General features: G+C 40.3%; 1 protein-coding gene across 3 annotated transcripts in view; it reads left to right on the top strand.

Moving 5' to 3' along the window:
• Positions 1-1,985: 1,985 nt before the first annotated feature.
• TSHZ2 (teashirt zinc finger homeobox 2) overlaps positions 1,986-24,266 on the top strand; it is a 374,737-nt gene continuing 352,456 nt past the window's right edge. For all 3 annotated transcript variants that reach the window (XM_088153775.1, XM_088153774.1, XM_088153776.1), the window contains exon 1: positions 1,986-2,993. In XM_088153775.1, the coding sequence (XP_088009901.1) occupies positions 2,954-2,993 (40 nt within the window). In that variant the 5' untranslated portion in view covers positions 1,986-2,953. The remainder of the gene's footprint in view (positions 2,994-24,266) is intronic.

Raw genomic sequence — 24,266 nt, forward strand, 5'->3', positions numbered from 1 at the left:
GGGTAACTCTCTCAAATTGTAATGTTACTTCCTCTTTACACATTTCACACAAGGTAAGTTCCTTTCTGGTTATGATTTCCAGGTGGATAAGATGTATATATTCTGCACACCAATCTCTGACAGGACAGTTCTATATCACCAGCATGCTTAACCCCTTCCCATTCTCCACACAACAGTTTAAAACTACTACCAACCTTGAAATAATTGAAAAAACAAAACAGGAATCATGTTGTCTTTCTTTCCAGTTGAGCAGTAGGAGAGAATACAAATAATTTTCTCCAAGGAGTATCTCATTCCTGAGCCATGGAGTAAAAAAAAAAATCCCACTTACCCTCATGCCCCACAAAATAAAAATAAAATGAAGAGCAAGCAACCGCCCTTAAGTTTTTCAGTACATTTCTTGAGGTCCAAAATTTGTCTCGTGGTTGGCCAAAATGTTAAGACATTGCCATGATTGGAAAAATGAAACTGAAGCAATCAAAAGAATCCCAAAACAATTTCCAGCTGTTCCCCCACTTCATTAAAAACAAACAAACAAAATCTGCAAATTGTGAAGGTGAAATTATAGCCATTGAGGATCTTGGTGGCCAGGTGCTTTTCTCAATAAGGAAGACGAGGGTTGTTGTGGCTGTTGTATCAGGAAGGAGAGAGAGAGAAGTTCTAATGGATTCAGGAAGAGAAAAGCTCAAGGAACACAACACCGAGTCTCTGGGGGGAAAGGGTGGCCAGCCAGAGCTCAGAAAGTAGGATAGGTCCATTGGGGAAATAGACCATCCACAAAGGCTGCAGTGCTGCAGAAGTTCAAAGGAAAATGGCAGCTTTGCTGTGGCTTCCAAAGAGTAATGCATTGACTAAATGCCCCCAAACTAACAATGCTGTGGAACTCTAATTCCAGAATGGTACAAAACAGTAACGTGGAAAGTGTCCATAACCAGACATTTCCACACTGAGTGGTGTCTTCACACAGCAGAAAGTGGCATCTGGCACATGCCTGGGTCCAAGAAGACTCTCCCTATGTGCCCATGTCCAAGTAGACTTGCTTGCTTTTCATATGGTGTCCATGCATGGTTGCTGTTTTCCCAAGAAAGATTTTGTCGAAACAGGAAAGAGATCCTAAAACCTGTTGCCTTCCGTTCAGCTCTTCCCCAATTCCTTTTCTTCCAATTCCCTTTTCTATAGCTTGTCTCCACTTCTCTGGACTTATGTTCAGCACGTACCGGCATACAAACAGCTGCAACCTTCATCTGCCCGCCTCTGCCAAACACCTGGGTAAAACAGAGGAAGAGGAAATAGAAGGAAACCTCACACAGCGTGTTCCAGAGGCAGCCCAACACTTTTCAGATGCCTTTCTCCAGTGTTGAGAACTTGCCAGCAATCTATTTCCAAAAGTGAGGGAAAGAGAGAACTTTCTTATCTACTTTATTAAGATTTAGTTTTATGCGTGGATGAAAGAGAGAGGGGGGCCATAATATCTCCAAAGGGAGGGGAGGATTAAATAGTTCAAATGTTGTACGTCTGTGTGAGAGCAAGCAAGAAAGAAAAAGCAAGGACCTTCATCTTTCTTAAAAAGGGGAAAAAGTGTTCTGTCCAAATGATGAGTTTCTGTTTATGTTAGAGGCAGCAGGCAGGATGAGGGGGGAGAGCTGCATTTTAAAATCCTTTGGTAGAAGAAAAGCACTCTAAACATGCTCAGCAGCACAGTGCACCAGCCCGCCACCACCATCCTAAGGCAACCTCTGCCAGAAAAGCATTTTTTAAGACTGAATCCAAGATGCAATTGATCACTAAATGACCTGGTGAGGGAGAAACTGGGATCAGATTCATCAGAAAGTGGGGCTTGCAGGAAAGGGTTGTAAGGGAGGCAGGGGATGGGTCTGGCATATGGGATATATGTCCATATGCACACAGGTTGGTACTCCAGAACGGCTGCATCCCCTCAGACCCCATTTCCCCCCCTTCGGCCCAGATGTCTGCGATCAGCCAAAGTCCTGTCTCTTTAATAAACTGACTGCCTTCTGTCTGCTCGGAGTAAATTTCATCCTGTCATCAGGTCGCGGAGGAGGGGTTTGCTAATACACAGTTTGCTCAGTGGATCGATGCTTCCTGGCATCGCCTCGTCCTGCCTGTATGTGTGTGTGCGTGTGTGTGTGTGTTTGTGTGTATATGGATGTGGGTGAGTATATGGATGTGTGTTAGGGTGCGTGCGTGGACGCGTGAGTGTGTGAACACCAGATTTCCTTCCACCCCAAGCTTCTCTGTCCTCTTCCACATCACTCACAACCTGGCATCTGACGGCAACAAACCTGCAGTTTTCTCGGCGAATAGGCGCCAATCCGCCATATAGAGCTACGCGAAGGAGGCGGAGAGGAGAAGGAAAAAAGGCGAGGGGGGAAGACGAGGAAATAGCAACCCCCCCTCCCCTCCACCAGCCGAGCAAACAGAACTATTTACATATCCCTATTTTGTTATTTATTGATCCACTTAAAAAAAAAATTCCCCCAGCGCACAGCGAGGGTCCCTCCTTTGCCTCGGATGCGCCTGGATGTTTGCATCAAAGGAAGTCTTGCAACAGTTCAAACAAAACAAGAGGGACAAAAAAGGCAGCCCCCCCCCGCTCCCCCAGCGCCGTTTTTGTTGTAAGAAAGAAAAAAAGCCCAAACAAAGCTGCCGCCCTCCGCATAAGAAAGACTCCGAACAGGTTGATCTCGTCCGAGAAGTGCCGGAGGAGCGGCGAGGGCGCACGGCGGTGTGGCGGCTGCTGGCGGTGTGCCGTTGAGCCGGAGAGCGGCTGAGAAGAGGGAAAGGGAGGAAAACACACACACGCGCGCACACACGCGCACACACACGCGCGCACGCCGAGAGTGAGGGAGAAAGAGAGAGAGAAAACAAACCCCGCGAGCCTCCGAGCGGCTTCGGATCTGGGAAGAGAAGTGAGGTTGGAGAAAGTACAGCGATGCCAAGGCGGAAACAGCAGGCACCCAAAAGGGCGGCAGGTAAGAAAGCCAGCGAGGCGCCCGGCTCCTCTCCCCGCCTCCCCGGATCTGGCTGGTGGGTCATCCTTTCAGACATTCCCTCTGTGGGTGCGTGCCGGGTATGGACGCTTCGCACGCCCCGCTCAAGCAGGTCCACCTCAGCTGCTTGATTTCGCAGTCCCCCTTCTCTTTCCTCGCTCACTCTCCTTCTCTCTCTCTGACATACACACACACACACGCACGCACGCACGCACACAGACCCCGCTTTATCAACTTGGACAAGACTGAATCAGTTTCTTCTGCAGTTCCCTCTCTTTCGCTATTGGAGGGGGGGCGTGTTGGTGTTTCTCTGCCCCGCTTCTCCAAGCTACAATTTCTTAAACTTTCTCTCCCCCCTCCCGCAACTTTCTTCCGCTTGGCTTTCTCTCGCCCCCACCTCTTTCTCTCTCTGCCGCCCCTCCCCGCTTCGCCCTCGTTTGGCATCCCTTCGGGCGTGTGGGGGGGGGGGGGCGGACGGTTGGAACTGTATTTTTGCAAGGCAGGTGGCGTCCGTAAAGGAGGGGTGATTTTTCTTGGAAGGGGGGGGGGAGGCGGCCGCCAAGGATGTCTTTTTAAAGCTTTGTTTCTGGCGCAGTTTGGTGCGCCCGTCCGGGAGAAAGCGCTCGGGGGTGGGGGCGGTGAAGGTCGCTGTGCTGCGGATGAACCCGCCAGTTGAAGTTCAGCCCTTTGATCTTCGGGGGCGAAAAAGAAAGGAAAAGCAAAGCGAAAGTCCGACCGGAAACGAGGGAGCCGTTCGGAGGGGTTCGGCGGCGGGCAGCCGCGGGGATCCCGTGCGGATCCAGCTTCCCGCTGCCCGGCTCGGCGCTGCCGGGCTCGCCAAGTTGCAGAGCGAGGCCGAAAGGCCGCGCGGGGGTCGAGGGCGGCAGGGCTGCGATTCGCGGGAGCCGGAGAGCTCGCTCAACTTTCGGGGAAGCGGGCGGCGGGGCTTTCTGGGGAGGGGACGCCGAGGGCGAGGCAGCGGGCGCTTCCATGGCGAGGAGCTGAAGGCCGGCCTGGCTGGGAAGTCGGCGCGGGGGAGGCTTCGCGTTGGTTTGGCTGCGGATGCTCAGTTCAAGTTTGGTTCGGCGCATTTGGAAAGAGGTCGGAAAGAGTTGGCTGGGCTTTTTCGCCGTAGCTAGCGAGGTGCGGAAGAAGTTCGTTTTTCTGTCACCAGACCCACCCACCGGGGGGGAAAAAAAACAGCTTTCCAGTTGATTGCCAGCTTTGATTTGACATTTGATTGATCACCTGTCATCTTGCTGCCTTTGATCTATTCATTCTTGATATATATCAATAAATCACTCACTATGGTAACCTGAGTGCCAATGACGCAAGTCTTGCCCTCTAGAATCTCTTAGCCAGGCAAGTACAATTATTATCTTGTTTGGCTTTAATGTGGGTGGGATTCTTCTTTTATCTCCCCCCTCCCGTTTTTTTTTTTTTTTATTGTGTCCAGTTAAAGCTGCACAATGAAGCAAAGTTGATTTTAAAAAGCAAACAAACTCTCCCCTCCATGAAACTATCTGGATGTTCAGGGTGATGGGCTGGAGTAAATCTTGTGCCCTAATGCTTGAGGATTGTTCAAAGGTTGAAAATAAATTTGGAAGGAAAAGATTTGGGAAACTTTTGCAAACTTGATCCAGTTCAATCTTGTGTGTATGTGTGTGTGTGTGTGCGTGTGTGTGTGTATACTTCACATTCTCCACATTTGGGATTTAATGCATATAAAAAGTGTGTGAGAGAGAGCTCATCTGTATATAAACTCATTTGCAGAACAAATAATAACGCATGGCTATTATTTATCTATTTCCCAGCAATGCAAAGTAGTTTAGGTCTTCTCGGTATCAAACGTTTTGAAAAAGCCTTCCTTGGTCATTATGCCTCTTCTTGTTTTTAAACTTTCCAACTCTAATGACTCCGTAATAGAGTATTTTTGTAACTGTTGCTATCGTGAAAACTCATAACCCATAAAGTATGCACTCCATTTCAGAGCGTTGCATTTTCCTCTTTCTGTCTGTCTTACTAAATTTGCTTTTCATTCAAACTGTGCTAGAATAGGAACAAATAGGTCTGATGGCAGGGGAGTCGGGGGAGGAATAGGAAAAGAAATAATACTGGGCAACAGCAATTGATTTGATAGCATCTTCTCAGCTGATCACTGTGATGCCATCCTTGGCCTGTACCCAAGGTTATGCTCCCTTGATCATAACTCAGGCATTTCTTGTAAAGGTTTTCAAACTGACACTTTGGAAAACTTGGGCACACCTCATTTTCTCTGCTACAGAATACTGTCTGTAGTTCTCTTTCAAAGGTGCCTCCTTTCTGCTTTCCTTTTGTCTTCCACTCTATATGGTTTCAGCTGGTTTCTTTAAGGGGCAATTCAGTTTCACCCAAGAGAGTCCACCTGAAGCAAGATTAAACTGCACAACTCTGATTTGCAGGGTGTGCATTATATCTAGCTATTGTTGGAAGATTACTTTTGTTTCCCTTGTTCCAGTGAAAAGGTTCTGTTTTAAAAGCTGAATACAATCTCAAAGTCTCTGTGCCACAGTGTGGCCTTGGAACAGAATGAGGAAGGAAAGGAAATAATTGATTATCCCGATGTTTGGCGCAACTATTCTCTTTTGCTTTCTTTATTGAGCTTTTAATCTTCCTCTTCAAAAGGAAGCAAGGGGGAAAAAATACATGTTTGGGAAGGTCTATCTGATTCTTTTGTTTGATTAGGAGTTTGACTGTGTTGATTCAGAAAAAGTTTACAACTTTTGAGACTGCCAGTCTGTAAGGGAAGAAAGAGGGTAAGTGATGGGATTTTGGATTTAGCTGTCTTGATTATGGCTTGGATTTAAAGCCTATGCAAAACTATAAATAATTACATCCAAGCATCTACTTCAGAAACAGGTTTCTCCTCTGATTAATGAACATCATAAAGGTTAGAGAGAACAAGCAAGGGAATCAAGGGGGATGGCCCGCTGGATCCTGGAAACATGACAATTCCTCCCCCCCCCCATTAATTTTAAGCCATGACAACCTTATATTTTACAGAGTGCTGTAATGAAAATCAGCAATGTAAGTGGATAAGGGGATGATGAAGGCACTTTTTATCCTGCTCTCATTCAAAATGCATTTTCAGAAATGGTAGTTTCAGTCAGGAAAACAGCAGTGTCAAATGCATATATTCCTCTTGACTCATTTCTCAGCAGCATTGTTCTTTTTGACTATTGTCTGCATAATTCTTCAAGCAGATGCCTGAATATTTTTAGGTCAGTGCCTGACATTACATCATACCTTTATTTGCAATGATATATTACATGTGCATTGTTATCCTCCATCCCCAAAGAGCCCAAGGTGCTTTCAGATTGTCTGTCTGATTCTCCTCTTCTCCTATGGCTGCAAGACAGCAGAAATTCTCTTGCAGCCAATGGGATTACGTAGAGGGGAGGAAGAGGAGAATCAGGCCAGGAACATTGTTTCTGAATTATAAAAATGCAGGTGTCTCTGGGGAACAGCCATTGCATGACCCAACACAATTGAAAGGAAAGGAAAAGCTAGGACTAAGACTGAATTGATATGTTAATTCCATTTTTATTTTTCTATAACGGAAATAGCTTTCAAACCCAATTCCACAGGATTAAGCTCTCCTCTCCTCCTACGGCTTGTTGAGATGTGCATATTTTATTTTGCACATCGTAAATTTGCTGTTCATTGCTACTGAATATAAATCTGGACTTAATACTTTTCTTTTCTGCTTCCTCCCCACCCTTTGGTGCCTTTTCCTACCTCTGCTGGGCCCTGAGAGGTTTCCCATTTAAGAAGCAAAAGCCCAAAAGTACAACAGAGGAAGAGAGAGAGCAAGCAACCAGCTGCATCTACTTTGTTTACGGGAGGTAGAAATGAATAATGCAGAATTTGTTTTCATGAAAGTCCTTGTGTGGCAGTAAACATAAGGCTATTAGCAATCATTACTTAAAAGTTGCAATTTGCACCTTAATAGTACCAGTTATTAAAATAGCGAATGATACATTCAGACGGGGCAAATCTGCATTCTTCGGAGACAGACTACGGAAGACTGTGTTCTGATTTATGCTACAGGAAGAAATATGAGCATGCTCTAACAATGAAACCTTTTGCTTTTATATTTTGCTACTTCTAGCCCTATTATTAGGAAAGATAATAAAACTGGGTTCTAAGCAAAGTAGGCTGTAATAGCTTTGAAGAAATGTGCTACGCCTTTCTTTTATTCTTCCGAGGCAAAGAAGTACATATTAAAAACAGTGAAGTACCTCTAGGCTCAGAGCTCTTCACCTCAAGCTTCCTACATCATAACACAGACCGATGACTTAAAAACAAAAGTGTTCAGAAAGAGGAATGTACAGAGATGGGCTTATCAGAGGGATGAAAGGGATAATTCCCTGGTTCATGGATCACACTATTGGATATTACCCAAAGTACACGGGGGATCTTCAAAATGTCCTGGTTGTGCCCTGGCCCAATCAGAAGGAAAAGGTGAGATGTGCAAGAGATACCAAGAGTGAGAGCTGACTTGTGGCAAAAGTCCAGAGACCACTTGGCAATATAAAACCATGTTACGCACCTGGAAAATTGCTGCTTGGAAAGAGTCTGTCTTGTATTATTCTACTACTACTTTTCTTTAGAATATCAGAATGGAACACTGCACAAAAAATCACTGAATTTCCCTAAAGTTCAGGTCTTCTTGATAGAAGCAACTCATGTCTATTGATAGTGGGTAATGATTAAGGTTTCCTCTGATTATCATCAATAATTACTATAGAGTGTTTTTCATAGAACGTGGTTAAGTCAGGCTGGGAAAATGCCTTACCTGCAAGGGCCATTGGATGAACAGAACTTTGCGCCTGAGCATGTAGACAACTTACATTCTAACCCTGTCTTTCCCCCAGCCTTACCCTCTTTCTAGGGGCTGAATGCATATACCTCTCACTGTTCCTGAACAGTTGCATGGCTGGCCGGGGTTGATAGCAGTTGAATTCAAGAGCATGGTTGGATGGAGTTTCTGGTTTTGTATGATGCCTAGAGTACACTGGAGTTGGGCAGGGAAGGAAGGAAGGAAGGAAGGAAGGAAGGAAGGAAGGAAGGAAGGAAGGAAGGAAGGAAGGAAGGAAGGAAGGAAGGAAGGAAATGTCCTCAGGAACCTCCATAGGTTCCAGTGCTTTTATCAAAATAATGAAAGCAACATTGCACCACTGCAACACAAGAGTTATCCCTTTCATATGTCCCTGCAGTGTCACAACACATGTATCAAAGGGCTAGACCTCGCATCATGACAGTGCAACTGTTGCTTTTGTCATTTGCCCTCCCTTGGCATCCTTTCCCCTGGGGATGCCTCTGGGCAGCCCCCAGAATGAAGCATAATGTCCCTGCTTGCTTAGTTATGAGGAAGCCAAAGGGTGTGAGTGTGTGATGTCCAGGTGCCAGTGTACAATTATCCTTACAGTGGCCTGTAGTTTTTCTGGCATTTGATATTGTGAAGGAATTTCTCCCACTGGGTTTTTCAGACTGGGAAGTATGGGCCCTCAAGGAGGTTGTGTAACGGAACTGTGTAACAGAAAATGACAACATCAGCAGCAGCAGCCTTTCTGCCATCTCCAACAGCAAAGTAAGCTCAAAAAAACTGCAAAGCGAAATTCAAAAAAGACTCTCAGGCAGCGTTGGGATGGGGTGGGGTGGGGGGGAGAAAAGTGGGGGCAGCCACTTTTACAGGGGAAGGAAGTACTTGTAAATCAGATTTCAGCATTCGGATTAGAATTAGTAAGCGATGCCTTCGCCATATCTTTCATCTGCTTTAAGCAGCTGGCTCCAAAGTTTCTGGGCCCTGTAAGCAGCAAATCACTAGTGGACTTCTTTAACCCCAGAGAGACTGAAGTATGTTCTCTCACTTTCCCTGGCTGTCCATGTGCTGATGGCGTAATGGCACGCAGATTGTGAGCTTTTTTGTCATTTGTATACCACACCAATCTCATGAACTAGCTTGAGCTTCCATTGCCCATCGCCTGATCTCCCATAGGATGAAATATTTAAAAAGTTGATATCTGTGCTTCACACCTCCATGAAGAGGTTGCATGTAATGCTATACCAACTCCAGAATAGTATACATCTATAGAACAGTTAATAAAGGCTTTCAGCTAGGATATACAATTTTTCTAACCCCAAGTCTCTCCAGAATAACTGAAAACAGTTTCTGCTAAATTTGTTCCTAGTTAGGATATCATCAGGTGGAACTCAGCACTACCTAGAACATTTCTTCTGCCTCTTCCTCTAACATCTTTTTTCCTCTTAAACCACAACCTCCAGGAAATTTGTTTTACATACAGTTTACATCAATTTTGCTTCCAGTTTCAGCATGTGAAATATTCAACTTCAGGAAAGTTGATGTTATATTATTTGGAAGCACCCAAATGCACAGAATTTAAGAGCTCAGAGGTTGATTTGTGCAAGAAATGTAGTAATTTAATGGATGATACAACAGTTGCAAATCTGGATTCATTGTTTTTTTAAAAAATATTCTTTGTAAAAACTTTTTTTAAAAAAAATATTGCATGGCAGACAGGTTAACATGTGCATGTGTACACATTATGCTTCCTTTCCCAAGATCTAGCTGTGAAAATAGCTAATTGTTAATTTTATTAAGACAGCTTGCTTTTTGCTAGCTAGCTAGCTAGCTTGCTTTCCTAAATTTTAAGTCATTTATATCTTTAAAAAACCCCAAACATACAAAGCTACAGAGCATGCTTCCATAAGCAGCAGGGTGGCATTAAGAGTCTGGCACTTGAACCAGCTGGAAGTGCTGGAAATGTAAAAGATTTTGGTTTCATCTGTTCAGCAAATTTAACGATTGTTGTATTGTTGGTCCAGCTCAGCAAACCCAATGCAAGGGAACTTACTCTTGAGTATCTGGACATAGAATTACTGCCTGGGCTTTATTTCTAGATCTGGCATTAAAAGGAAGATGAGATTAGGTCCTTAATTCAAAAGAAGAAAAGGATATTGTTAAGGTTATGGCATGAGATACATTTTACCCTCTGCTGTCCTGCTGAAGTGCTCTACTGAATCTTTGGGGAAGTCTGGTTGTTTTGACTGTAGTTGCTTTACAATCCTACAGCAGTTTTTCCATTTGGATGGCATTATCGCTATTGTATTTTCCTTAAATTATAAATGTTATTCTGGAACGCTTTTCCATACCATCCCAATAAAGCGGATTTTTACTTCTATTTTGCTAGTGGTATAACACATCACGCTACTTTTGAAAGATTATTAAAATGGGCAATTTTACTTGGGATTGCAGTTTCAAGAAACAGAATCTAAATATTGTGAATATCCAATTCCACCCTACCTTCTGTACACTAAAAGCACCATGTACGCAGAGTTTTACAAATAATGATTTTTTTCCATACTATAATAACCTCTGATCTTCACAGAGGCACATGGAACATGTATCTTTTTTAGCCTTAAAAAAGGGAGGGATCTCAAAGCACCTTTCGCACAATAGAAATGTTCTCATTTTGAAACAAAACCACCACCACCCAAAAAAAACCCACCGTAGAGAATAATGCCTTTGCTAAATTTCTTAGGGAATGGATCACAAACAAGCAGCTCCCCCCAGTAGATTGACATGTTTTTTTTGGCAACCCATGTTGATTGTTACATTGTTTTTAAAACTTAGATTCTCTCCATATGACACATTTCTGGAGGAAAAAAACCCTTTCCATTATCGTTATGATTGCCCTTGTTTATAAACTTCCTGCTTCTAATGACTCAGGAGAGTATTTCTGCAACTATTGCCATTATGAAAGCTTGTTATTCTCCAGCCCTTGAGCCATAAAGTATAAATTCCATTTCCACAACCTACATTTTCTTCTTTGTGTCTGACTTTCTTACCAAACTTGCTTTCTATTTCGAGTGTGCTACCAATGAAGAAATTAGAGTTGACTTGGGCGGGTGGGGGAGTAGAGAAGGAAATAGTGCCGGGCAACAGCATTGATTTGATAAGATCTTCTGAGCTGGTCACAGTGATGCCATCCTTGGTCCGCATCCAAGGTTCTGGTCCCTTGATCATCACTGCAAAGCATTTCTTGTAAAAGTTTTCAGACTAACACTTGGGAAACAGTTCCTTTGGTGACTATTGATGAAAATTTGGCTTATAAAAGATGAAAATAAAGCAAAAACTCTCTCTTGGTATAAAAGCTTTACAACAGAAAAAGCAGAGGTTCGTTCTTTCTTAAGAAGCATCCTGTACTTTTAGTTTCAGGAAAGGAGAAGAAAGTCCAACAGCTGTTAGCTTTTCAAACATAATGAAAACACTGTCTATGATATACCCCTGGTTGTGTAACACGGCCCAACAAAACTGATCAAGGTTAAATTTGGTTTAGGACAACCAACCTGTAAATAACTGTGCCTTCACAAGTATCTCTTTGCTCCTTCTCCAACACATGTGAGAGTCCTCCCTCTTCCGAACTCCACATGTGGAAGCACACATGGGGAGAGCAAACGTACCGAGAGATGAGGCACTAGCGATCTTACTGACGTACAGAAAACAAAAGAAGGCAAAAAGAAAAACCCACATCTTAAAACAGCAAGGGATAATTTGAAATAGTTGTTTTGTTATAGAACAAAACGATTCTGCTCTTCCCTCCCACCCCTCAAATGAATGAGCCTTGACATTAAAAAAGAAGTCTTAGCATGTTTCTACTTGCATTACAAACTGGAGAAAAGACACAGTAAACAAGTTACTTTGCAGGGTTGCTTTGCTCTGGCTGTGGCTCACCTAGAAGAGATTTTTCAGTCCTAGCTGATTCCATCACCTATTTTCAGGGGCTGCTCCAAAGTTCATTCTGATGGTATTTTCCATTAGAAACAATTACATTCAAGCACATTAACAGCCAGGCACTTTGCAGGAATGCTTACATGTGAGTAAAGTGTGTGACAAAGGCACTTTCTTTCTTTTAAGCTCTTTGTGATGATAAACATAGTATTGTTCAACTTTACTGGAAGAAGAAAAACTGAAGAAAAAAGTTTGAACATTAAAGCTGCCTTTTGATTGTATTAATGGAAATGGGAAGCTGTGTTCCTCTTTCATCTCCGTATATTATATCTATTATTTCTCTTTCTGACTCTTTGCTGGATAAGTGTCTATATTTCCTCTTTGCATTCAGTATGAAACTGCTATCATCTAATGATACCCTACCTCATTAAAGTTGTTCACGATGCAAAGGGGACCGCAATAGGTGCCGTCTTCTACCATAAATGGTTATGGAAAAGCAGGGCCGCTGAATGTGTGAAAATAACACAATCCATCTTGAATAACCATTAAACTTGGGCATGTCAGAAAAGAACCACAGCCACTACAAAAACTTTTTTTTACTGCAAAAGAACCAGGCCATTGCCCCAGGTGGCATATATGAGAAGCAATAAGATTTTTAAGAAGCTCTTGCCGCTTCTTATATCACTCTCAGAAGGCTAATTTAATTGAAAAACCTGTTTGCTGGAGTTTTTGTAGGTAAAGAGGAATGGCCCAGTTTTCCTTGGGATCTGTATTCTGGATTATGTTAATAGTTAATTGATTGAAACAACAACAACAGTAACTTCCCAATTCTCATCCCACCCCTCGAAATATTGAACTTAAATGCAGAAGATTTTAACTGGTAAAGAATTATTTTTGTATGCTATTCTAAGAAAATGCTATTAAATATCCCCCAAGCACATTCCTATGTAGAATATTTGGCCTGTTTCTATAAGATTCCTTTACATTTTGCCTTGGAAAAGGAATATCGTGCTGTTTGTGATTTTAATGAAAATAATTACATCCATCAAAATCCACAGGGTGATTTCGGCTCTTCATGTAACTGTAGAGAAAGAAGAAAAAGGAATGAATGGTTTGGATTGAATTGAAAGCATTAGAATATAAAGATTAAAATCCACATATATTCACAGTCTTTTTGATTGTAGCATTTAGATGGAGGATTTGTTCTGTTCAGTTATTATTATTTTTTAAATATTTGGTTATGGAATGGTGGTAAACTTTTGCCTTCACCTATGGCCAAATCTGAGACTTTATGGCTATAGCGGAATCATTTCATTTCCATCCACAAGGTGAGAGTTTTTTTAAAAAAAGAAAAGAATACCCATTTTTGATTTTTTTTTTTTAAAAGAATAGCAATTTGGGACTCAAAAAGAGACAAAGGATGCCAGTCCCATGGAATTTAAATGGCAGTGTTGACTAATAAGTAGAACCAAGTCATAAAAGTGAGAGTTATGGCAGACGGGAAGGATCCTCTTATCTCATTCCAAACAGGGAAAGGTGAAATACGAATTGTCTAAGCCAAATAAAAGCGTCAAAGAATCCAGTGCTAAGTTAAAAAGCTTTATGTGTTCTGGGAGTTTGTATCAATCTGCGCAATAGGGAGAAATCTGTCTACCATTGTGACCTCAGCATGTGCTGTTTGAGCATCACCAAAGGACCTATTGAAATTATTTACTCCCTTAAGCAGCTGAGATAGGTGGATGTATGTATCCTTCCCTTATTCTGTCTCTTGTCACAGTCATATTAGCAATGCAATCAGGTCGACTCCAAGCTAAAGAGCACAATATGTAAATATGCAGCAGTCTTTCCCAATTTATTTTATGCTAGGGGAAAGGCATAATGGCCTGATTCTTCCTCCCACCCCCAATGCAGGTGCATTATTTTTAATTCCAGTAGTTTTTTTTCCCCACAACACCCTCCCATATTTAATTAGGGGAACAGAATTTTAAAATTAAAAAGGGTGACAAAAAGAGTAGGCTATTCCTCCACATTAAAGGTGATTGAATGCAAATTGGTCCACCACGTGCCTACAAGAGTGTTAAGCAAATTTGTAAGAGTTGCTGCATGATATAGATTGTAGAAATAATTCCTGTCAAGTTCTGTGGGATTTACTTACAGAGTAAATGTGCCTATAATTGCCATTTTTCTTAAAAATAAAAAATCCATAAATATTAATCAATGTGGTTATATAACAGAAAAATCTAAAGCTTCCAATAAACACTGCCATGTTCTAGCTTGAAAATTTCATTATTAAATTATCTATTTTTTTTTTAGTACTTACTTGTTTTTCCCATCATGGAAATCAAGATTGCATGAATCAAATTTCCATTTAGCCTTCCACCCAAGTAGTTTCAGCAAGGCAGTGGCTGTATCTGTCCTCAGGTCTATGTAAGGTGGCGTCCTTCTGCCACCAGAAGGACAAAGGACAGGTTATAAAATGAGATAAGTACGGAACTGATTATTTAAAGTGTTGATTTCTTTTCTCTCTCTTTTTCTGTATGTATTTCCAACAGACCTGCTGAATTTCTGCAGTGTTGACTTTTCATGCAAGAAATGTAGTAATTGAAATGTAGAAATTTCACTGAAAATATTTTTCTTTGCACTCCTGTTTGGCCACTTTGCTTCTGTTCGATACTGCTACCCGAGAAACAGTTTCCTCCCTGGATGCTGTTAGCTCTGGGTTCAACCTTTTGCATTTCCACTTAAAGAGATAAAATAGTATGGAATCTGCTGGAGAATTTGGATGAACCAGCCTTCCTCAGCCTGGCTGAGAATTTTGGGAATTGCAGCCCCAATTTATCTAGAAGGCTGGTGAAGGCTGGTATAGATTATGCTGGATTTACATGGTTAGATTGTTTGAACCACAAGTCATTTATTTCCCATGTTTTTATGACTGACTGATTGATTTGCTTACTTATTCACTTAAAATCATGCTCCTCTAAGGACAGAAATGTCTGAGATAGCTTCGGCAATAAAATCACATAAAGTTAAAAACACAATACTGAAATGTGAATGTAACCAATAAATATCAGCAGCTGAACATTATTACTATTTCTTAGATGTCTATTCCACCTTTTCTGTAGAAGTTCAAAGTGGCTTATACTGTGACCTCCATTTTATTCCCACAACCACAATCCTGAAAGTAGGTGGGGGTGAGAAAGAGTGATTGGCACAAGTCATCCTTGATCTGGCCTGGGGTGGGGAGGGAGGATGTCAGAAATGGGGTTGGCTAGCCCTTTAGCGGCCTGGTGTGGCCTCTATTGGCCTCTTGGATCTTTTAATCTTTTTTCTATCTCTGTAAGTGTGGTTCTCTTTTTATAACTTTTAATTATGTATTTATGATTTTAATTTGATGTAAACCGCCCAGAGTCCCCCATTGTGGGGAGATGGGTGGGGACAAGTCCACTAAATAAATAAATAAATAAATAAACAAACAAACAAACTTCTGTGGCAAAGGGTAGACTTGAAACTGGGTCAGCCCATTCCTAGTCCAGCTACCATTGTTCCCTTCCAAAAATATGAAAACAGGTACTTTTGAAGCTAACCCCTCTCTTTTCCTCAAGAGCAGAACCATGAAATCCATGGAGGGAAGGCCTGAGAAAATAATTTGGTATTAATATATTTTATTTATTTTATTTTATTTTATTTATTATGCATGTTTTATGCCACTTCAATCAATTTTGACTCCAAGCAGTATAAATATTTATGGTGCTTCAATCAATTTTGACTCTAAGCAGCATAAATATTGTTGTTACTGTTTCATATTCTGGGATTTCCATTCGGCATATAGGGATTTCTTCCCATGGTGAAAAGAGGGATAGTTTGGGCTGACGAAGAGTGAGCCCCACAGTCCAGTGGGGAGGTGCATCTGGCCTTCCTCAGTCCCAGCCCAGCACATGAAACATTTTTCAATACTGGCTCTACACTGCTTGCTTGCTTGCTTGCTTGCTTGCTTGCTTGCTTGCTTGCTTGCTTGCTTGCTTCCTTCCTTCCTTCCTTCCTTCCTTCCTTCCTTCCTTCCTTCCTTCCTTCCTTCCTTCCTTCCTTCCTTCCTTCCTTCCTTCCTTCCTTTCTTTCTTTCTTTCTTTCTTTCTTTCTTTCTTTCTTTCTTTCTTTCTTTCTTTCTTTCTTTCTTTCTTTCTCTTTTGGCAATGATAGCACCACTGAAGGCAACTGAGACTAAAGCTAGTTGTAAATGGAAGAGTCATCATTTCCACAAAGACTCTTGGAAAAAGTGGGGAAATCTTTCAGCAGTTCCAAAACCATTTCTGCAAAACTATGCAAAGTTTAAGGCTGTGCCTTAGATTTATTGGATTTGCTCAGAGCAATGTATCCACATAGCATTCTCCAGCAATTATATCACAAGGGTCAACTTTGAATTGTGTTGAGGAAAGGGTGGATAATGGAGTGTTACTCTATGTCAGGGGGCTAACTCACAGTTGATTCACACAGCCTGATTTTCTCATCAATGGCTAATCAGATTCCCATAACTGTTAATAGCAAATCCCTCATCTGGGAATTCCATTTAAAAGAATTCTGATGGGAATTGTTCCATGGCAAACAAACAAACAAACAAACAAATAAATAAATAAAATCACAAAACAAAGCAGTATTTAATGCTCCATACATTGGCATCACAGGGATGTTATGGAGAGCAAGAGTCAGCAAAAACTTTGCAAAATTGTTAATGCTTAAGGTGCCAGACCACATTCAGTCCTTAAGGTCATCAGTGCATCAACATTCAGAACTTTTGTACTGATTTTTGGCCCTGGCCAAACCAGAAAGAAAGCTATTGTGGTTTACAAATTTAGCCAGTGATATACCAATGGTCTGGAACAAAAGTGGGAGAAGAAAGACAAAGAGAAAGGAAAAAAGCGCAATCTATGAGGCAGAGTTAGGAAAGATATAGAGTGCAGATACAGTGAGAACATAGGAAATGTAAATATTAAAGATGAAATGTACTCTGCAGCCCAAGATTAAATGTAGATTCTGATTCTGAAAACATTTTTAATATAGTCAGCATGATTACTAATTGAACCCCAAGACCTATTCTCTCAGTTATAATACATATGTTTCTTACTAGTCATCCATGTTCATGTCAGCTCTTCTTGATTGTGTGTAATAGCAATTATTTAATAATGCTGCATTTTTTTCCCCTTAGAGAGTAGAAAAAGGGCTTCGGAGTATATCTGTGGGTGGGTATGTTTGGAACACTGTCCCTACAGCTGTATGTCTGGAATTTGGTGAGGCATGTCTAATGCTTTAAGAGAGACTTCCCTATTGCTGGCTGTGAGAATGGAAGGAGTTTCCCATGCTTCAATTTTTTGTGGATTCCAGTTCACGCGTTATCCTTTTAGCTTGCTTAAAGTTACTACTTTTTCCTCATTGATCCCAGATCACTGAATCTACTCTGAAATGGAGCATGTGGTTAGTTGTAATACCTTTCAAGCTATACAAAAGAACATTTTAAATATTCAGGAAGCCAGATGTATGGTGCCTGCTTTCAAATTATTCCACACTTCATAATTCTGCATATTGAAGGTGTATTTTGTTTTTCATCAGGGTGGTATAGAATCCACTTCATAAAAATGCATTGTTTAATATCACAAATAAGACTCCACTTGGCAGTTTTCCCTTAGAACACCTCTTAATATGTACTGTCAAGATGTCTAAAGATGTTTCTTACTTGTAAGCATTTAATTATTTGTGACACTCAAACTAATATTCAGAGATGGGGGGGTGAATAATGGTATTAAATATTTTCTCTTGTCAAAAGGTAACAAAACATTATATGCGTGGCAAACTCTTCATTATTTTCATGAAACTTATTTGTGGCAACTTCTTAATGCTAAGACTGAATGTGAATCCTGATGTTCATATTATATTCTTGATGTTCCATATAGTACCAACTTAATTAAGACAAAACGGTGAAAATATGGTTGAGAACAACATATCATCTTTAAAATTTGGGGCTCAGATAATGGAAACCTCATACATGTCTCTATATCAGCCTTCTGTAATGTAGTGTCCTCCAGGTGTGTTACAACCATGCAGTCAAAAGTTGCTTCTTACCAGATCTTCTAGCTTGGAATTATAGAAATTATAGTCCTAACACATTTGAAGGATGCCAGGTTGGAAAAAACTGATATACTGTAAATGATACTGAACAAATGGAACTACATTCTTTCTGTATAAAGTAGTGTTCTGAGTTCTTTGAAAACATTTTAAGGGAGCAGAGAGATTCTCTATAAAAATATTCAAAATTTCATCAAAAAATACAGTCCACTGGTGTCTGGGAAGGTAAAACAAGTCAAGTCGATAGGCACCACTGCACCATTGATGCCCTGCCCCTTTTTAATGTGTGTTGCATGTATTGCATGCATGTAAAAAAGGGTGGGGCTGCTGTTGCACAGTCACACCAGCTGTCTTGATTTTTTTTTGCTGCATTGAGGAAAATGGGCAACTTTTCTTGAAGACACAACAAGATGGATAACTGTACCTCCAAACATCTCTTCCCACTGATTAGGAGCAAGAGCTCATGGAAGCTGAAGTTCAACAGCACTTGCAAAGTCCAACTTTAGACTCAACAAGAGACTTTTGAATCCCAACTGAACATTTCATAACAATTATTAGATGGTATTTCAGCAAGAAGAATACCCAATAGCCAGAAAAATGAAAGGCATTAAATGACATGACTATGGAACAAAATCTGAAATGAACGTCCACTACTATGTCTATCTAGTGGTTTTATAGAGGCATAAGGATTTCTATCTCTTCAAATTATTTATGCTTTGTTTCAGAAGCCCCCTACTATCTTTCTGAATTATAGCCTTAGATTTGAATTTCATGACTCTAGCTTCAGTCTCTAATTATAACTAAGGAATGTCTGAAATGCACTGCAGCCTGAAATGCATCTTGGGGGAAATCTTAAACATCAATAAATAATTTAGTTTGACAAAAACAGATGAGAAGGAACAATTTGGAAACTGAGTTGCATTTAATATGCTATCTCTTAAACATTGTTCTGACAAAGAAATGTGGAGTATCCTGGAGTGATATTTATTCTGGTCCCATCCTTCCCTCCCAATTGGGACAGATTAGTTTTTGACAAATTGTTGTGTTAATTGGTGGAACATTTTTGAGTTGGTTGGTGGAACAATAGATATGCACGTATCTGAGGTTGCATATTTACTGAAATTAATTAAATAAGGTACCTGCTGAAATAAAAGATATTTCAGCTTCCCTGGTAGAAATGGGATCCTAAAATAAGCCGAGTCCCTGGCAGTACTTAGGGTGGCTTTAAATTGATTGGGCATATCTCAGGAGCGCTCACAGGAAGCGTCAACAAAAAAGCCAAGATGGTGGTAATAATGAGGTGTAGAAAAGAGGTGGGGCTTCAGGGAACATCACGAGATGCAGCATTTGGATTGGATAAAATCCCATGTCCTTCAGAGGCTTTTTGGTGTTTTCTGAGATGAATATATTTGGCTGGTGTGGGTCTTCCGGGCTGTGTGGCCGTGTTCTGGAAGTTTTGTTTCCTAATGTTTCGCCAGCACCCAGTCTGTGCTCCTGCACTCTGAAGATGCCGGTCACAGGTGCTGGCGAAACATTAGGAAACAAAACTTCCAGAACACGGCCACACAGCCCGGAAGACCCACACCAGCCATCGTATGCCGGCCGTGAAAGCCTTCAACAATACATTGAATATATTTATTTCTTTGTTTACAACAATTAAATGATGAAGATGTTCAGTCTCCATTTAGAAAATAAAATGTTTTTATTGCCTAATTAGTATTTCCTATGTTTGGAAAATAAATCAGCCCAGGCAAAAGTCCAGTTGGCTTCAAAGAATCTGAAAGATTCTTAAGTAACTTCAGAGATTCAAATTTGCACAGGTTCAATAATGGCAGCAATATTAGTAGAGTCTTGGACATGCCTACTGAGAAGAAAGTTTCTCTTTGTTCAGCAAAGCATGCCCCCAATTCAGTAGATGTAGTATTGTGCTGCCCAAGATGTTCTAATTGGCAGTGAAATAAACTTTTCAGTTCCTTAAAACATTTGTATAATTTCCATGACTGTCGTACTTTCTCTTCTTTTAGCACAGGAGTTAAATGCAAGAAAATACTCTGTGTGTGTTTGTGTGTATCATGCATTTTCAGTTGTCTAGACTAAATATGTTTTTGTTCATTCTTCAGCAAGTGTCTTTTAAAAATGCTTTGCTTTATGTTAAGCATGTGTTGTATGCAAACAGTTTATGAAGCTTTGCCAAACCTCAAAAGGAAGCAAGTTCCAGAGTTAGAGAAAAGGACAAGATGGGACATTGCAACCAAGGATATGACTATTCAATGGTTCAGCATATGGAAATGCAATGCAAGTACCATGTGCAACAGAGGAACAGGTCATAGCTCAGCGATGAGCATATAAAGTCAAGTCTTTTTTGAATTAAGCTCAGTTACTGGTGGCTTGATGGACATATCCATGCAGTTTTCTTGGCAGCAGTATGAAAGTGGTTTGCCACTGTCTTCTCTGGGTTGTCTTTCAACATCCTGGTCTCAGGATTTCCTAGGGGTTTCCCATTTTTAACCTAGCTGAAAGATGCTTAGCTTTTTTCAAGATCAATTAAATTGGGTTAGTTCCTGCCATCTGCTATGACATCTCCTGGTGATTGATGGACACGTCTATGTAGTTTTCTTTGCAAGTGTATGGAAGTGGTTTGCTGTTCCCTTCTCCTTGAAAGTTTTTTGGACGTCCCCACCTAGCCTATGAACAAGCATACGCTTACATGTGATGGGACTTGGGATCTACCCCTGGTTTCTTTAGATAGGTCTGGGAAATACCAAAATATTGGCAGCTCAGTGGCCTGATAAAGCAGCTTATACTCTGACAGTGCTCTTGACTGGTATCAGAGAACCAGAGTTAGACTAATACTCAGTGTTAGTTTTGACTCCCGCCCCCCCTCCAATCAGGTGAACTGCACTGTCAAAAGTGGCCTTGCCAAACTGCTATTCAGTCAGTGTCAACAGTTTCTATGGAAATTCAACTATCTATTAAAATTAAATTAAATGGAATATTTATGTTCAGTTGCAACATATTTCTGAATACCAGATGCAAGATGTTGTGTTTGGGTTTGTACTATAGGTAGTTGGAAGCAAAATATACAGCCAGACTGTCTGATCCAGCAGATTTTATCATACAACGTTTGCCTTGTATAGTACACTGAGAATACGGTTCAGAACTGAGTGTGAGATGTTTGGATATGTTGCTTTGACAACACCTTTGATAAGAGGATGAAGTCATTTTTATTTCTGGCATCCTCTGGCAGATATGCTGCACTTTAGGAACCCCCTTAATATAGTTTATTCTTGTAGGCATTTAAGATGGAATTAAGACTTAGGAAAGGAGGCTAAATATTGTCCTTGAATTATTCATCTGAGTTTGAGACTGCTTTTGTTTGTTTTATTGTGCATTTTGGGAATATTTTAATGATGGGACTATATTTGCCAATTACTCTTGTGAATTGTCCTGGCATATTTTTGTATAAAGGACATTATTAAAGCAAACTAAGAAAACTGCATTTCCTGCAAATGCCCTCTGCCCAACAGAAGGGAGAGGTAGCCTTCTTAAAAATGATCAAATGAAAAGAGAGCCTTACTTTTGGGTTTCTAAATCCCCCCCCCCTTTCTGCCAATAGTTTTCCCCCCTGTGGTTGCTAATGAGGATGACATGAATTACAGAAGCTCCCAGGAGATTTCATTTTTCCCTTATTTGGGGGCATCTCAGGGCACAAATGGGTTGCCCTGAGACATACCGTTGCAAATGCAATAGAAGAAACTTCAGAAATAAATAGCATGAGTATGAAAGACCCAGCTGTTTAAGTCTTAAAGATGTGGATTTTTGTGCTTTTTAAAAAAAATTTAATAAAGTTATTAAAAAAAAAAGAAAAATGTGGATTTGAATCTCTGAGTATGCAATTGCTAGGTATTCAGAGAAAGTTCTAATGATTTTTCACTGGGCTGGATGCATAAGAATGTCTTTTGATTCATTTTTTTCTTTAATTTGACATGTCCCCATATTCAGGGTTTTCATAATAAAGGAAGAACTGAGTTTTGCAGATTTTGAATATAGAAGGAAGCAAAATTAGCATAACTGTCCCTCCCTAATTGCAGCCCAAATAAACTTACATAATAACGTTTCAGAATTATTCCAAAGTGGAAACTTGCAAGAAGCTAAAGATACTTCAGTGGGTATTAAAAGTAGCTGATTACAATCTGTAGCAATATGATGAATACCTACCAGTTTTAATCACAAACTGAATTAAAATATGCTGTTTTTTTACTAGTCCAGATATGAAATGATGTTCTTAATTATTGAATGTTCCTTTTTGTACAGCATGTATGTAAAACATAGAGCATGGTAAAATAGATTTGTCGTGGCTTTGCCTTTCCAACAGAAAGAATCAGTGTGATGGAATTTAATTTAATTTAATTTTACTGAAATATTATAATAAACAGAGTGACCTCCTCCTTCTACTTCCCAGATCTGACATATCATTTTTAGATGGTCATTTATAAGCCTTCATTAAATGGTAAATATAATTGGTCATCTTTTACAGGGAACACTTAAAATCAGTGTAGAAATATTTGTATATCTGTCTAATGCATGAATATTTTCACAGCTGTTCTTTAACACTACTGAAAATTATACACAACCAGGGATTTAGAAAGAAGTCTCTTTTGAACAGAGTACTGATTTTACTTCTAATGTACTGCGTGGAGTAAGTGTGTGTATCTATAAGATTGACAGAATGTTTGTTTTTAACTCCATATTTTTGCATTTCAAAAAAACATGGAGCTTCTAGTTTTAAAGATGAAATTCTAAAGGGAGTTACATTATCTATTATAAAGTGAGCATTTTACAATAAATCTCCCAAGTTTCCAAAAAACAGAAGTGTATGTGTGAGGGGAACAAAGAATACAAAAGTGCAACTTTGGAAGGAAAAACAAAAAAGAAACAATTTTTATACAGGTAGTCCCTGGCTTAAGAACGCCTGGTTTACCAACAATCCACAGTTAACAATGGAGCCTATTGTAGCAAAATTTGAGTTAAATACACAATGAGTTGAGTTAATTACACAATACTACTTATGCAATATTATACAATAATACTGTTCCAGCTTACATACAAATTCGACTTAAGGACAGACCTTGAGAACGGAACTCGTTCTTAAACTGGGGACTACCTGTATATCTTTCTATTGTAGAGAAACCAGTGTGGTGGATTACAAATATACTAGGCTGACATGGGCTTTGAAGGGAGTCTATCTAGATCAGCTTCATGCCCAAGTTTTTTTGCAGAGAAATTCATAGGTTTTCCTAGAGTTAGGTTACAACTCTGCTGTGTAGCATCTCAGTTTCTATTTTGTATCATTCTGCTTGATTTTTTTTAACCATCCTTTTACACAGCCAGAAACACCTGTTTTATACTAGAGTATTTCATTCGTACTTGATAACACAACCCCAAAAAATCTTGTCTCAAAGGAAAAAAAAAAAAAGACAATTGACATGTTCCTCTTTCTGGTTGATTTCCATCTGAGGTAAGAGAAGAGGGAGATGACTAACTCCAGCTTTAAAGGTTGTTCCTGGTCCTGAAGAGGTCCAGAGACCAGGGGTGCCTTGAGATTAGGCGTGTGTATTACATTTGGCTGAAGCCTCAATGGAGCAGGATAATTCAAAATTGAGTAAACATGTTTGAAGCTGTTGGATTTTGATTTTGGACTTCCACTAAACTCTATCTTGAATCTGTTTCTCATGAGGTCGCAAGGTTGAGTTGTAAAACAAAATGAAGCAAAAAATGAAAAGGAGCTTTTGTCATTTATATAAAACAGGATGGGATGAGAAGGGAGACAATGGTATTGTATTCAGTGATGAAAAGGTCTTCCCTGAACTCAGAATGATCCTTGAGTGCCCGAGTTGTAGCATTTGGGGGAAGGTGAAGGCTTAAAGGCTTTTATATTTTGCTTCCTGGTAATTACTAGAGAAACATTTTGCAATGTTTTATTATATAAACTCTTGTGATATGGTAAGCCATTCAGAACATTGTTTACCATGTAAAAAATGGCATAAGAATAAATTAACAAAGCAACAGAGAGATGAGTAGAAGATGAGAGTCCTGTGTTCAGAGCTTTTAACTGGGGTTGCAGAAAAAGGGCAAGAAACGGCTTCATTATTCTGCAACGAATATTCAGAACAACTGGAGAGCCATCAGGGTGGGTGGCTCTGCTGCATTCTGGACCATGTTGCTTTCATCAGTTAGAGCTCTGCCCCATAGGATTTCTATATGAACCAGATTTTTTAAAAAAACCTGACAATTCCAGTATAAATATGCATTTCAATATTTGTGAAGCTGCATTATTTCTAAGTATC

Source organism: Python bivittatus, unplaced genomic scaffold (genome assembly GCF_059951505.1).
Source record: "Python bivittatus isolate LINGU-HERP-01145 unplaced genomic scaffold, Pbiv_v1 ctg000700_np1212, whole genome shotgun sequence".
Classification (NCBI taxonomy): domain Eukaryota; kingdom Metazoa; phylum Chordata; class Lepidosauria; order Squamata; family Pythonidae; genus Python; species Python bivittatus.